The sequence below is a fragment of the Dufourea novaeangliae genome, unplaced genomic scaffold (assembly GCF_001272555.1).
Source record: "Dufourea novaeangliae isolate 0120121106 unplaced genomic scaffold, ASM127255v1 scaffold48, whole genome shotgun sequence".
In the NCBI taxonomy this organism is placed as follows: Eukaryota; Metazoa; Arthropoda; class Insecta; order Hymenoptera; family Halictidae; genus Dufourea; species Dufourea novaeangliae.
In genome coordinates, this window is record NW_015373938.1 from 1329858 (window position 1) to 1346057 (window position 16200).

The following is a 16200-nucleotide window of genomic DNA, read 5'->3' on the forward strand; positions in this document are numbered from 1 at the left end:
ACGACAGTATCGCGATCATCATCATCGCACGATCTTCCCTGTGACGAATCATCTTCCAACGACCCAACGCCCGTCCAGTGTGATCTAGCGCGACGTTGATATCTGGCCCCCAAACGTTCCACCTGGATTCTCGTATATTGCTACCTGCACAGGTCAGACATTCGATCCTACACGTGCCAGGAGGAAGAAGAAGCATGTCGTTGCATTATCCCCATGGGTATCGGTACCGATCCGCGGCCAAAGCTCCGGGCCCGGGGAACGGCGAACAGGGCTCTGATAGCGATGTCGCTGAACTAAGCGATCTGGAGGATGACGAGGATGAGGACGGGGGCGGCCAATCGACCGACAGACGGATACTGCCGGATGATGATCAGGATGACGACGATGAGGACGACGATGAGGACGACGAGGATGATGAGGATGACGAGGACGGCGACGAGCTTCCATATCCTGGTTTCGTGCCGGTTGTTCTGCGATACCTCGACCAGACTACACGACCGCGCAACTGGTGTCTGGCGCTCATCACTAATCCATATCCTTTTGGAACGTAACGACCGCTACTGTCTACCCTACCCCTGTTTCGAAACGGTGATGTTGTTGTTTCTATGTTAGTTATGCATGCATTTCTTGCATTGTGTTTCATTTAACACTAGGTTTACGCGTCATTTTGACGCATTTCGAATGCTTTCTAACCTCGAAATTCTCTATGTGGTATACCTATCTCTATAGCTATAATTTCAGAGATCATAAATTGTGTATTATATAAAATAAGTTGTTTTTAAAGAAAATCTGCGGGTTCGTTGATGCGTGCCGTGGAGATACCTACACGATAAGTGCCCGTAAACCTAGTGTTAAGGGGGTGGGGGAATTGGCCCAGCTTTGCGTTTACACTTCGCGTAGGAATTATGGGGATGTTGGTGGGTAGGCTTTCAGAGACATTGTTGGCGATCACTGATTAATTGAGGATTCTGTTTTCGGGGAAAGGACTTTTGAGGAATATGCGCGGTCTGCTCAGATATGTCGGTGCTCGTGATATTGAATGTTTTGTTCTAGGGATTATTTTTGATTATATTGGAAAGAGCAAGCTATACAGGGTCAACCACGAATCGTGATCAGTAGAGATTATTCTATTATTAGTAGTTCAATCGAAAATGTTTGTATCAGGTATAGCATGGTTTCGAGAGAGCTTTAACATGATTATAGCAAACTTTTTCTCAACTCATTTATTTCACGATTTTTCAAGGTCACCTTCAATTTTTTACAAATACACCTATAATTTTTTTACACCTATCTGTTGGTGGATTTCTAGACGAGTTCGGTAAGTATCATAACATAACATGTGTTACTTTTTTTTACCTCTTTTTTTCGTTTTCCCCCTCTATACTGAAACGACTCTTGTTTAATAAAGTTCTTGCATATGTCCAAAAACAACGAATACACATATTCAAGTGCTAATTTTTACCATTTGGTTCATTCTTACTCATTTGGTTTCATTTTTACTAATTTGGACCACCTTGTATATAGAATCTAGTATGAGTCACGTGTGACCCGACCATAGGTTTTTATGCCCTTCATGCGATATTGAATCTCGTGGATAGCACTGTACAAGTTTCAGAAATGTAAATACACAAGAAAAAAATATTTTTTCCTCGAAAACCTTGAAAAAAGAAAGAAAAGACTGCAGAAGTTCGATATTTTTAACTTTGTTAATAATAAATGACGTCATTTTTATTCGTCCGGGCCCGCGGTCGTATTAAATTTTTTAATAGTCTTTCCGAGTTGAAAACTTCCACGGTTTTTTTCTGCATACATTTTTAATTCTTTGATGGTAGTAAGATGTTGACCGTAAACTTTCCGAGGCAACATTTCCCCAAGTGGTTTCTGCGGTACCGTCGTGAGAAAGGTTCCCTTCGTTTCGAAGTTTTTAACGTGATTCATTACGTGCACCCTGTCGCTATTGACAAAATCTATTTGAAACAGTTTTAATCTTCGAATATACTGGAAAATTGTTTGTCAAAAGGAAAATTGTTCGTTTTTCTCGTAGTATACTGTTACTAGTAAATTTATGGACCACGGATATACAGGGTGTCCCATTTAAATCGATCCCCTGGAGTATCTGTGAAATTATTTGTCATACCGGAAAGTGTTTCGAACAAAAGTTGAAAGGTATCGAGGGAGACATAATCTGATGTCAATAGTTTTTTTGTAGATGGAGGCGTAGAGGTCATATGAAGGTCAACTTTATTTTTTTCAATGGAACCATATACTTCTTAATGCATCGATCAATGCAGCTCGTCATTCACTGTAAAAAATTATTAATCTATTTACGTCGAGAAACTATTAGTTTATGAGATATTTTAATTTCAAAATTACATCACTAGTACCACTGCGCCATTGTGAATTAAAGTTATTGTTAATAGTATAAAATTATTATTAAATTCTTGTTTAATTAGTTTAAATCAAACGTTAAAATTCTCAATTTTGCATTTCTTACCCTAAAATACAACTACAATTGAATTCTGTTTCCTATATTTATATTCAATGAAAATATTTCAAAATTATACGTATGATATTATTTTAAATTATTTTTGACAAAAGCTGTAACGCAATTAAAATATTCTTTGGTTACTGAAAAAAATCAAAATGGACGCCTAAACGTATTAAAGTTACTATTGCTGTTAACTATAACACCAGAAAATGTTGAATTTCACCCACGTTTTTAACAGCACTCACTGTACAAGATCAGACTTTATATAACTAAAATGGATCGCGGCAGATAATATATTGATCCATAGACGTAAACTATATGCATATAGAATGGTAATACCACAAATATGAGTGGTGATCGGCCATTAATTTTCCACCTAACCTAATATTACGTCCCAATTCCCGGCCGAAACATCGAAAAATTCGTAATATTACGGTTCACGATTCTATCTAAAATTGAAAAATAAAATGGGAAAAGAAATTCTTTCGTTTATACGAGCGTAGATAACACCCATTAATTTTCCACCTAATCTAATACTTCTGTCCCTATTCCCGGCTGAAGAATCGAAAAATTTGTAATACATATTACAGTTTACGATCGTATCTGAAACCTGAAAAAAAAAGAAACTCTTTTCATAAAACAGAACTTCGTCGTAATGTTTCAAAATGTCTTCCAAACACTTTGAGCAGTGTACAGGGTGTCCCATTTAACGTGAGCACCTTTACTTGTTTGTTGAACATATAAAAAAATGCGAGGGAAAATTATTATTTGGTTAGAAGGAGCAAATACTGTGATGAGCAAAAATTTTTTCTCAAGATCATATTTTTCGAAATTTCAAGGTCAACGATGTTTTTTTAAGGGACTACATATTTTTACAAGCGTGGCGTAATAGTTGAGTGCAAGACCAATTTAGTGACCTATAATAGTGTGACCTTCGTGTGACCTTGAGTACGAAAAAAAACAACAAATGTACGAGATTAGATTTAAATAATAAAATAACAATGATAGAGAGCTAAGTGCAAAAATGTGTAGAAGTTGTTGGACATCATTTTGAGCGTTTGTTAAAATAAATTTTCTGCAAATCAAAAGTAAATAAGATATTTAAGGTGTTCACGTTTGGTGGGACACCCTGTATACGGCCTTTCCCGTTAAAATTATTCCACCTTGAAAATAGGTGGATGTATCTGAGGTTTCCGCCAGCATACATGCATCTCCATTTGGAATTTATTTTCCAGTGCCACACGAATATCGAATTTATTACTGCGAGCGAATTCTTTCGAGCCAAATTCGGATCTTCCTTTCTGGCTCGTAAAATATATTTTTATTGCTTCGACTGTCGAGAACTTTTCGATACTCTATTCTGCCCTTCCAGCGGGTACTTTCACGAATTTATTTCGTGCAAAAAAGCTTGTTTATCACTTTAAAAAGGACATGACCGAATCATACACGAAGCCAAGAATAACTGGATCACTGTAACGATCCTTGGGACCACATGTTTCAAGTGTACAGAGTAACCTCGATAGATGTTCCGATACAGTTTACGAGCAGTCGTAAAGCAAAAACTTTTACTGAACGTTGGAGGACGATGGATGGGTCAATTTTGATCCGAGTTTCCAAGATGTATCGAAGAAATTCGTTCGAAAATCAGTTTAAAATTAGGGTCCAAATGGACCCAGGCTTCATCTTTCGAGGGTCAAGAAGTTAAAAAACCACATATCCGTATTTTTCTATAGGGTCGACGATATTATCTCTAGTGTTTCTGTGTAGTAAGCGATATACAGCGTGGTCCAATAAAAAGTAGCACTTGAATATTTCCGCAGTTTTTGGAGATATGAAAAAACTTTATTAAACAAGAGTGGTTTCAGTATAGAGGGGGCTAAGTTTCATGATCTATCTTCTGAACTAATAATTATTCAATGTATATAGGTTAATACTTTTTTATAGAGAATGTCTAATTGCATCAACTGATGCATACAAAAATATATGATCTCATATGAAAAAGTTAAGGTGACCTTGAAATTTTCTAAACTCCATTCGTCTGCAAAAAAATTATTATCGCAATATTATAATCCTCTCTGTACTGAACAACTTTTGATAACAAAGTTTCATCGTATCTCCAAAAACAACTGAGATAATCAATTGCTAATTCTTATTGGACCACCGTGCATAACCGAGAAAGAGACGATTCTTCAAAGAACAAAAATACAGTAGGGCCTCTCGTATCCGAACTGAATAGGGAGACACAAGTGTTCGGATAATAGAAGAATTACTTTTCTGGTATTAAATTTGCAATTAGAGAAGGCATCTGTTACTTGGGAGACACTCTGTTCGGATAATAGAACGTTCGAATAGCAGAGAATTTGGATACGAGAGGTTCTAGTGTAGAAAAGAAAAGTGAACAATGAACTTCTTTCGTATGGAAACTTGGTGTTTGACGACATCAGGTTGTGACTGATTAATGTGGTGCTGTGTATCACCAGCTGTTTTCTACCTGTAACAATACAGACGGTGGGGTACGATGTGTTCTGTTTCCCATCAATTTTACACTTCTGCAGCACATAGCTTTATGTGAAATTATATTGTAGAAAGTGAATAGCACCGTACTATTCTCGGTGTTTATAGACACTGACATACATTGAAATAATCGTTAATAATAGGAACACTAGGTAGACGGTAGTAAAGAACATGTTATCGAACAACTTTCCAAAGTCGATTTTATCGTAAATAAAGTTTCACGAGAAAGAAATTTTATCGTGTCATTTTTGTAAATTTCTTTTTTGTATGTAGAAATACCTTTGTTTGTAGCAGTTATTTATCGGGACACCCGGTATATTGAAATGAGTTCAAAGTTTACGATATAGTAAATGGACTGGAATTGTTTATACCAATTTACAGATTTAGAGATTCATTAATGAAAATTTTAAATGTGAATTAAACAAGGGCCAATAATGATTAAATGTCTCCAGAACTATGGACCTGGCAGAAAAATTATTCGAATAATAGTTCGTTGTTTGACGTATTGTTTTATACTGGATAATTTTCATTGTGAAACGTTTTTCTTTTACTCCCACAGCTGTAGGGATAATTTAAACTGATCATAATTTAATGGTCCACCCTGTACGTACGAATAATCCAATAGAATTTGTTATCTTCCATTAAACATTTTTGTAGACATAAAACAGATTTACATACGCCATGACAAATGGACTAACGAATAATCCAGTATTTTATTTAATAAACAAGTAATCTCAGATTTAAGTTTAAAATGTTTTCCTACGCTTTTCTCTGAATTACCTCATATTCGAATGTTCTATACAGAACATAGATACTACTATATGAGCAGAGTTTCTCCCTTCTGTTGAAAAATTTCGGTAATTTACCAGTCAAAAAGATATATCCACAAATATTTAAACAAACTGTCAATTTTCTCTATTTAAAGAAATGAAATTTTTCTTTATCATAGTATTAGCTTCTTTTAACCAAATAATACTTTCCCGTCAGATTTTTTGTACCACTAAAAACAAGTGAGATATTAATGGTGCTCACTAGGATGGTTTTCATTTTCCTTATCATTAGACCTTATTCCTCATTTTTTTTTCTTATTACACATTACGTAACAACATACACTATAACAAGTTACAAAAATTGAGCATTTCTCTTGAAATTTCTTAAATTTAAAAAAAAAAAACGGCTCCTTAGCATTCAAAACACAAGATACACATTTCGTTGAGTCCTTCTCGATAAAAAAGCGACCACGGCACATTTAAATTTTCAAAAATAACAAAAATTACAATTATTTTTCCAGGCTTTTTTTAATTTCCTTCGAAAGCCGTTTGTCGCACGAAAAAAGTAGTAGAACACAAAAGACGCTTCATGTCTAGATCCACTACTTTTGCCTGGCATGTTTCCCGATATAATCAACAACCTAAACAATAATCGAATAAAATCGACGTGCCACACACATCGAGATCACTGTACATTGGTTTCCAGCGCGAGTGGTTAAGGGCCCAGGGGTTTCTTTTCCCCTTATCCGATCGAGCTGAAACTTCACATAGATTATTATTTTTTTCAATTAATGAAACTATTCCAGGGGTCGGAGCGAAAAGAATTCGGATGTTGAAAATAAGAGCTGCTCTAGGGCTCACGTTGGGTGGGGGGTTACCCTGTACACCCACGTCGGTGGTGTGCGTGCGCGGGGTTGGGTTCTGAAGGCGGGTTTAAATAGGTCATTGATTGACCTATCCCCAGACGAATCCGCTGCTTGTGCTTGTACTGACACCGGCTGACACGTCTGTCTGCCTGCGTATCCCTGCTTCCTTCTCTCCTCCTTCCCCTTCCTTCCCCACCTCCCCCCGCCGCCCCAGGGAGGTTGGGCCCTTGTATGCGTGCCCGTTTGTGCGCGAAATTGCGCGGGAGCGGGAGCAGGAGTGGGAGTGGGAGGGGGGAGTGGTCCAGGACGCACGTGGTCGGCGGGCAAAGTTTAGTCACAGCCATCGTCGGAGCAACAAGCGCCGGCAGCAGAAAGATTTCCATTGTGCCGGGCGTACAATGGACGGGCTGGAACTACCGCCGCGAATGCGGGCCAAGCATTTCGCAATTCTCCGCCGCTTTTATCCCCCCCCCCTCCCCTAACCACCTCACCCCTTTTCGCCAGACCGCTCGTAGGAATTGAACAAACGTTCACCACCACCGCCGACTCCCATCCCTCCGTTTTCTAGCTTCACCCCCTTCGACGACCACTTATCCCTAGCGCCCTACCTTCACCACGGCATTTCTTCGAAATCATCCCTCGAAAGCCTTGATTCTTGCTGCGAATTCCCTTTGACTGTTTTCTCGAGGGGTTGTATATTCCGTGTGGCTTCTTTTGTCGCCTGTATGGGTAGCTATGTTCTATGGTCGTTTATGGATGTTGGGAGAGGTTCTGATTGATCTTTCGATGGTTCTGATTTTGGATGTTTGGAATTATCGATGGGACGTAGGTGGTTATTTTGGCGGTTTGATTTTGGGATTGTCGGTGGGATGTAGTGGTAATTTTGGCGGTTTGATTTTGGGATTATCGGTGGGATGTAGTGGTAATTTTGGCGCTTTGAGTTTGGAATCGTTAGCGATGGGACGTAGGGATAATGGTGGCTTTGCTTTGGAATTATTATCAATGGGATATTGTGATAATGCTGGCGCTATGACTTCGGAATTATCCATGGAACATAGTGATAATGTGGGCTTTGACTTTGGAGTTATCCAAGGATAGGTCATAGTGATAATTTGACTACAGAAGTTTATGCAATTTTACAGTTACAAGTATGAATGTATCTAAAAATTCGAATGGGACAGAATTTTGAATTATCTACTGGAGGCTTTACTATGTTAATAATAACACATAAATTAACGGATTACACTTAAGGGATGCACTATAAATGCGTAAACATCCGCAGTCTAGCGATAATGTTGGCCTTCACGCCTGGTGTATCACCGTCTGAATAGGCGGCTGGGTCAACCAAGACCCGTAGCAAGATTTCACAGGGTATCCTAGATATACACTTTTCAGTATTTTAATGGATTATGGAAACGGGGCTTAAATGGACCAAAAGGTGTTCCATGATATCTAGGGTCTAATTCGCTTCTGTTCGGCTATCCGGTAGCAAAGTGGTGAAGTTGGAATATGCTTTCGGAACGGGGTTTAGTTTACGCGCATCGTTAGAACCAACGTATTATTCGAATGGTTAGGTGCGATTCAGGTCGAATTTGCTTGGATATTTCAACCGTTCGAGAAAGTAGCTGCCTCGGTCTATTAAGTCCTCACACCTCTATAGAATGGTTTGCGTTTTAGGGTAGCTAACTTCAAGAGTTCGCTAATATTTTCTGTATATCTGTATAGAGAATGGACTATAGTATAAGTTCTGTTAAAAGAGGACAACATTTGTTGTTTTTATAACAATCTGTATTGGTCTGTGTTGGTTCTCTCACCATCGTCTAGCGTTTGTTTACCGTGACAACGGACGGATGATGATGGCGGAAGGTGTTTGCATACCGGTGGCCCTCTGGCCAGCCTTAGATGAGACGCTTGATGAAGGAGATGAAGGATTATAGTACGTGGCTCAAACGTTGTTCAATAGAAGAGCTTAGGGCCCTTCTCCTAGTTCCTGTCACTTAGTTACGTTACTCTGCCTTTGATAGACCCACCACTCTAACTGACAAGAATAGGCACGGAAGTGTCCCCCTCCGATTTTGATAAAACTTCGTATATCTGTAAAGCAGACAAAAATAAGGGATACGTATTTTTTTTTATCGGCTGAGATGCGACATTAAGGGGTGAAACCACCCCTCGAAGTTTCGATCCGAAAGTAGTATCTCGAAAACCAGAGGAGATACATGAAAACTTCTAATGGACGAGGTTTGCGGTTTGTTATGTAGAATAATATGGTGCTAACAAATTGGCCAAAATATAATTTGTTTATAACAAAAAAATTTCGGATCGAAAGTTCGAGGGGTGGTTTCATCCCTTAATGTCGTGTCTCAGCCGATAAAAAAAAATACGTATCCCTTATTTTTGACTGCTTTACAGACATACGAAGTTTCATCAAAATCGGAGAGGGACACTTCCGTGCCATCCTTTGTGAGTCTCTGCTCCATCACTTTCTGTACCCAGGTTTACATTTCTCTTTACTAGTAATTATGGCGAGTATTAAAATTAATCTAACATTCTTCGGTATTATTCTACAAAATAATATGGGTAAATTATGTACTATTGCCGTATCGACCCTTTCAGTATGGTATCTGCAGAGAAGATTGGGCACAATCATGGTACTTTTCTGGATTTCATCCTTTATCTATTCTCGTTGTTCTGTTTCCTTTTATCCAAACCAATAAACACGATTGTTGTTGTTACTGTACGTCTGTACAGAACGGTTATTGCTCTCAAAATTATGAAGATGCAAAAATATGTAGTCCCATTTAAAAAACACATCAATACCTTGAAATTTTGAAAAATATGACCTTGAGAAAACTTTTTGCTCATCATAATATTTATGTACTATTATCTAAACATTCAATTCATATTTTTTTACATATTAATGTAACATTTTCTGAATATTTATTTCATGTTTTCTGTATATCTATTTTACATTGTTTAAATATTTCTTTTATATTCTATGAACATTTATTTTACATTTTCTGTATATGTATACAATATTTGAATTCAATATTTTTTTCATATTAAAAAGTGTGACTAAATATTTTTTCAATATATGAAAAAAAAATTGAATCAATATTTTGCTATTATAGGGTTTGCTCCTTCTAACTAAGTAATACTATTCCCTCACATTTTCATGAAATATTTGATGTTCAGTGCCGAGGAGGTTTCGAGCACTCATCGATGATTTACTGTATAGAGAGAGAATACTGTATGTTGTGGTATTTTTATTACAAAAAACTAGCCGTTTCTTCGATAAGATCGTTATCCGATGGGAAAAGAGTTCTGGGTCACATAAAATCTCTAGTAATCGCGATCCTGTTCCAAGATGGTCCAATCATCCTCGATGGCGTTACTGCATCCCTATTAAAGCCTCGGTGCAACGAGGGACAAGATACAACAAACTTGTGCGGCCTTGCCTGGCGTGAAAGACACTTGGCGGTTTGCACCCTTAAGGGTATCGCTTTCTACCCTACTCGAGCGTGTCTCGAGTGTCTCGCCTTGTGTCTGTGTGTTCTTTCCACCGAGGAGGTGTCCAAAAGTGGCGCCGAATCGTCCTTAGTCGCTTCTCTTCCGTCACTTTTTATAATCAGCTGGGTACACACTGGAATTAGGAACACCTTTGGCCCACTTTCAAACATTTGTTTTTTTTTTCTTCGTCTAATTTTGAAACTAGTAAGGTTATTCGTTTGCTTTTCTCTTGCAAGGGAACACCCGCGAACGCTGATTTGCCGATTGGAATGAAACTTCGTGGGCTTATATGTATGTATAGTGATCCAAGACAAGAACAACGATATGTTTCGTTCGTACCGAATCGCCCTTTAAAATTGTGAAAACTAACCTCAAAGTCATGTAGGGATTGCTATTCTTTCGCGTATAAGTCTTCAAGTACAAGTGATAGAAAAAAATGTTATGAACGAAAATTTAATGGTATAATAAGTGCTATAAATTTGCCTTGACAAAATCGCGCTACGTTTAAACTGTATTGCATTAATATTGATGATCTAACTCGATAACGCATTTTATCTTCGTATTATTAAAAATAAATATCGTGTTCAGGTGGAATACTTGAAATCGACAACCATTAATAACTGTGCATACTTCCATAAATTCAATGCTTGCAATTAAGTAGCAAAACGATCGAATTTTGCTATCGAAGGTTACATTAAGTTAAACGTAAAATGAGAAGTTACATTGATTATGGTTTCTATGTAATTTTATTATAGACATTCGAATTGACTACAAACAACAGACTAGCGATATAATCTTTATTTTAAAAATAGACCCAATAGTCGAACTTCGTAATCTCAATAAAAATCTTCCTGTTACTCCATTTCGCATGCATAAAGTTACAGTATTCTTTACGTTCTTCATTTATTCTATTTTGATCATTTTTAACATCACAATTAATAAACTAAACACATCGTGCAAAACAAAACGTAGTCTATTGCGAACAATTCCCAAACAAATATATCATCCCGTTACACCCTCTTGCATGCACAAATTTACAACTGTTTCATTCTAATTTTATTTATTTTATAACCTCCAATTAAAAAAGTACATACCAGAATGTCGAAATTATAAATGATGGAAAACGAACGGACGTAACCTCAATTTAAAATCTCGCATGCACAAACACACATCCATAGGTACAACAAGAAGGCAAGTACATACCGACTAGTCTCCCGGACGGTTTAATTGATTAATAATCGTTACTGTCGCTGCTTGCCGTCTGTTCGCCAAGTGAGGAGCAAATAAAAATGTCAGCCGGTGCCAATTAGAGAAACAAATTGGGGCCGCGTCGGGGGCCGGTTAGGTAACCGAATTACCGGTTCGCCGATCGACGGGGGTTAACATTGTCCTGTCAGTGGAAAAGGGCTGGGGGGGGGGGGGGAGGAGCGGAATTGTTTACTATCGATCGGGGCTGCACGCGAGATGGGGTCGAGTGGATTCGCGAGACGAAAGAAAAAGGAACCGTGGGTAGCAAGCATGGACTAGAGGTAATTCCGTGTGGACATGTATATATACTATACACGGCAGTGGCAGGGGGGCAGAGTCGGAGCCAGTCAACAAAACAATTTGGCTCGCAGCGCCACATAGTGATTCTTCTTCCAGAAAAGGTGGCCAAAATTCATAACTTCATTGGATTTTGATAAAAATCGGTATTTTCATGTTTTTCGGATAGCTGAAGTCAAATACGTTATCAAAAATGCAAAATTCACAAAATTTTATTTTTTAGATTTTCATGAAAAATTCAGTATTCCTACGCTTAGCAGGTTATGTATGTAGTTTGTGTAACTGGTATAAGTAAAATACGATAAACAACATAAGAAAATAGTATGAAAATATAAAAAACCATTTTGATCTTGATTGTTTATCGAATGAAAACTTTTTCTTACCCTTTTTTATCAGATTCATTATAACTACTATAATATATCATTCATCTGAACCAGAACAATAATCAGTGTTCGTATCTGATGATTGAATATACGATTCATCCGATTATTATGTAAGGTTTTGTATATCCTTGAATTTGTATTTGTTAATCTGTTTTATAGGGTCAATTTCCTAATTACTGCATGTGTCCCTCAACCGTCACTTTATTCATTTTTACTAAATACAAACGTAACGTATAAACAATTGTGTACAATAAATTTTATTGTCAAATTGGGATTCTGGTTTACATAAAAGTAAAGAAATACGTGTATTTGTAACGCACCTTACAATTAATCAAATTAATGTTGAAATTATTGAAAACTGATATTGAAAAATTGAAAGTGCAATTTGGGCGTCAAATATACGACTACGTAAGCGGGAAATGATTGCGAAATCATACTAATATCTAACTATCTAATTACTATATTTGTTGTACAGTATGAATTGTTAAAGTATACAAGAATTACTTTAATTTTTGAGGTGGCAGTTATAGGGACACTGGGATTGCGCGTAGATTTTTAATTAATTATTAATTTATTCGTCATATTTAATATATCAAACTATTTTTTTGGTTGATGGAAGAGATGTTAAATGATATTATGTTCTAATCGCAGACGATTTTCAGGTTAAGGAACACGTACAATGATTAAATTAAATGAACTTACATTACAATTTGAAGTTTGCAGTAACTGGGACATCTACCCTATTGGTTTTCATAGTATGGTATTATTAGATCTGTCTGTATAATAAGTCTATTTAATTAGTGAGCTTGTAGAACGTATTAATAACGATTTCAACTATTTGTTTTCCATTTCGAGCAAATTCGAGCAGTTGAACATGAATTTTAAATGTCAAATTTATCGCGTCCTAAACTGAATAAACAAAAAACCAGGGAGGTATCCTTTCCAATTTTTTCGTTTAAAAGTCTCTTCAAAGTTGATAAACATTTTACATACAAAATTAAGACATGTCACCATATTATTCACTAACTAATTTCAAATGTACCATCGGTCTTAAACTGAACTTATAAACATCAAATTAAATAGCACAAATGGTCTGTAAATAGCACGTAATTGACAAAGAAGCCCAGATTTTTGCAGCAAATTTTACGTTTCAATTTTAACAACAAGTTGGTATAATTGAATACAAAATGTTAAGTAATATTATAAGCTACATTTCGTTACTAATATTTTAAGATAGACAAATTTTTAAATCTGACATTTTTTGACACTTTTGTCTGTTGCTAGACACACACTGTTCGCCACTCGGTTCTTCCGTTCTTCCCCCGCTCCTCCACCCACACTAAAACGATATCACGTACCGTGTTTTTCGTGACGGTACAACTCCATTACAAAACGGGCGAAAAATAATCGGATAAACTGGTCCCGTCCGAACGAGGCAATCTTCGACACAGCGCGGCGCCCCGAATCCTGCCCGGAAGTGACAGTCGATCGAAACAATTTTGCCCGGGGCCGCTTCGGCCGGCTGATTGTCTATTAACCGTCCCGTAAATGAGATCCGAGGCGTCGACTGGCAACAGGGTGACAGAGGTTACCGATGGATCGTCCCGATAGGCGGAAGTAATCGATCACACACGTGCTTGCCAACACCAAACTGATGCCCCCTCCCCTCGCGTGTTTTCGACTGTGGAATAAGTTACCGATTTTGCGATCCGATCACCTTTCCTTTCGTCCACCCCCTTCGTTTCTTTCTTTTGAGTAATCAGACTGTTCAAATGTATTTAAACTCCTGACCAATATATGTTCAAACAGTCCAAACGGAGTTCTAACGTTTCAAATGTTCGAAACGTTTGGTCAGCATTTAGACCCCTCGTCACGTAGGATCTCTCTGTTTGGGTTCTTAGAACATCGTGTGCTTGAAAACGTTCATACATGTTTGCATTGTTCGTTCATGAATCCAGGAGTAGTTGCAGGATATTTTTGTGCTTGGAAACATTCTCCCCCATTTATTAACGCCATGTTACCAAGGTTTTGGTAATTTTACCACTTTACTATTATGCCATTTTTACCATTTTACCATTTTACCATTTTACCATTTTACCATTTTACCATTTTACCATTTTACAATTTTGCCGAAGGTGAGGAAAATGTTGAAATTCACATTATATCCCTAGTTTATTAAAAAAGGATAGCAAATCACTCATTTATATATGTATCTAATGTTCAATTGCCTTCAACTGTGTTCGAGAATTTATAATTCTGGTTGTCTTCAATATTGAGAACAGTTATGATATTTATTTTACAGTTATGGATTTTTCAATACCAGTATTCAAAGGTAGTTTCGGAAAAGTAATTTACCTGTAATATTTTTACAAATTCCATGTTACTGTTCCTTCAAATTTCAACATTATGAGGTTTGAAGCATACCTGGCCGCAAATGGTTCGTCTGCATCTTTGTATAAAACTTTTTCTGTATTCTGTCCCTTCTCCAATGATAATGTGTAATATATTTCGCGATTAGATTACGGTCAGTTGTGTTTTGGTTGTGAAGGTGAACGGTTCGAATCATTAATAGTGTATTTAACCGTGAAAGAACAATTTTGTCGAATTTAGTCTATACGTAACTATCGGTGCAGGAGAAGAAATGAATTTCTCCGGATAAATCTGATAAATAAACAAATAGAAATCGTTTATTAATGATAATTAAGAGTACACGGTGAAGTCCAAGAATGGAAGTTAATTATGTTTGTTATGTTATATGTATCTTTTTTTTGACACCGTTCTTATAATCAGTGTTCATGTTTCAATTGTGCGGTGGTGTTAAAAAACTACAAGTCGAAGATGAGTAGGTACCGTATTTGCAAGAAAGTGAATAACATTTCTGCGATAAATCAACGTTGAGTCGTATGGCGCCTCATTTCGGATTTTCAAATGCGCTCCAATTCTTCTTTCCGATCGTTTTACTTCCCTTTCCTGGGAAAGAATTTCTCCCTTTGTCTTTCGGCCCCGTACCATTCGGAAATATCCCGGGTAGTTCGTGCTTAGAAACTTTCTTTCAACTACGCCGAAGGAAAGTAAAGTAAACTTTTCGTGAGGAAAGAATCCCTAGGTCAGCGTTGAGACAGTCAGTTTGATAGATATAGAGCGTAAGTCGATTCTATAGCTTTTTCAATTCATCGTAGCTGTGTATCCTGAAAGTCCGATTTATTTCTACCGAGCTGGGTCAATCGTAACTCATTACAACATTTCGTTTTTTAATATCCCACGCCATTTTATTAAGGCTTGGTAATTTTACCGTTTTATCATTGTACCATTTTTATCATTTTTACCATTTTTACCATTTTTCCATTTTTACCATTTTTACCATTCTTACCATATTACCATTTTTTAATTTCTGAATACAAAATATGATACTCTCCGTAAAATTCTGTTGAATTTACAGTGAATTACGCATTTTAGTGCAACAAGAAATTTTTTAAAAATAATTTGTAAAGGCAGGAGTAAAAACAGAAATTTTATTTTCTCGTAAAGAATTTTATTAACAGAAAAGGACATACAATCATTGAGCCTTTTGTTATTCATTTTTACTTGATTTTTAAGGGAGAAAAATTAAATACATTCAATTTGTTATTAAAGAGTACATTTGTTTCCCGATTTGGAGGAACATTGTTCCTTGGGATTAACAAGAGAAACATTTTTGAAACAAAAGTTAGTTCCTATAAAAAAGGCCATCGTATGATCAGTAAGATTTTTTTCCAAAACTACTACCTATTACTCGAGAAATTTTTCTCTCACTTCTACAGTTATAGAGATACTTAAGATGGTAACTGTTATTGATCCATTCTGTGTATTAGTGTACAATACTTCGACAAATCTGTTAGAACGTTAAATCGTACGGTCAGTATTGGCGGCCATATTGAATTGCACGGTTAGTAATGGTGGCCATATTGGAAGGTCGTTGTAAAATACTATTTTGATTTAATCATTAAATTTTAAATCTTGGATTCTAATTTAAAAAACGTTGACTTTGGACAACACGATTTCAGAAAAATATTTTTCACATTTATCGTATATATTGGCTCGTCAGAACAGTTTTTCCCTCGGAAACAATGGGGTGGACAGTTATA

General features: G+C 36.8%; 1 protein-coding gene across 1 annotated transcript in view; it reads left to right on the forward strand.

Moving 5' to 3' along the window:
* The first annotated feature begins 194 nt into the window (after positions 1-194).
* Positions 195-16200, forward strand: part of LOC107185505 (voltage-dependent T-type calcium channel subunit alpha-1G-like) — a 126388-nt gene continuing 110382 nt past the window's right edge. Inside the window, 1 exon segment of the mRNA XM_015573197.1 lies at positions 195-532. Coding sequence (XP_015428683.1) covers positions 195-532 — 338 coding nt within the window.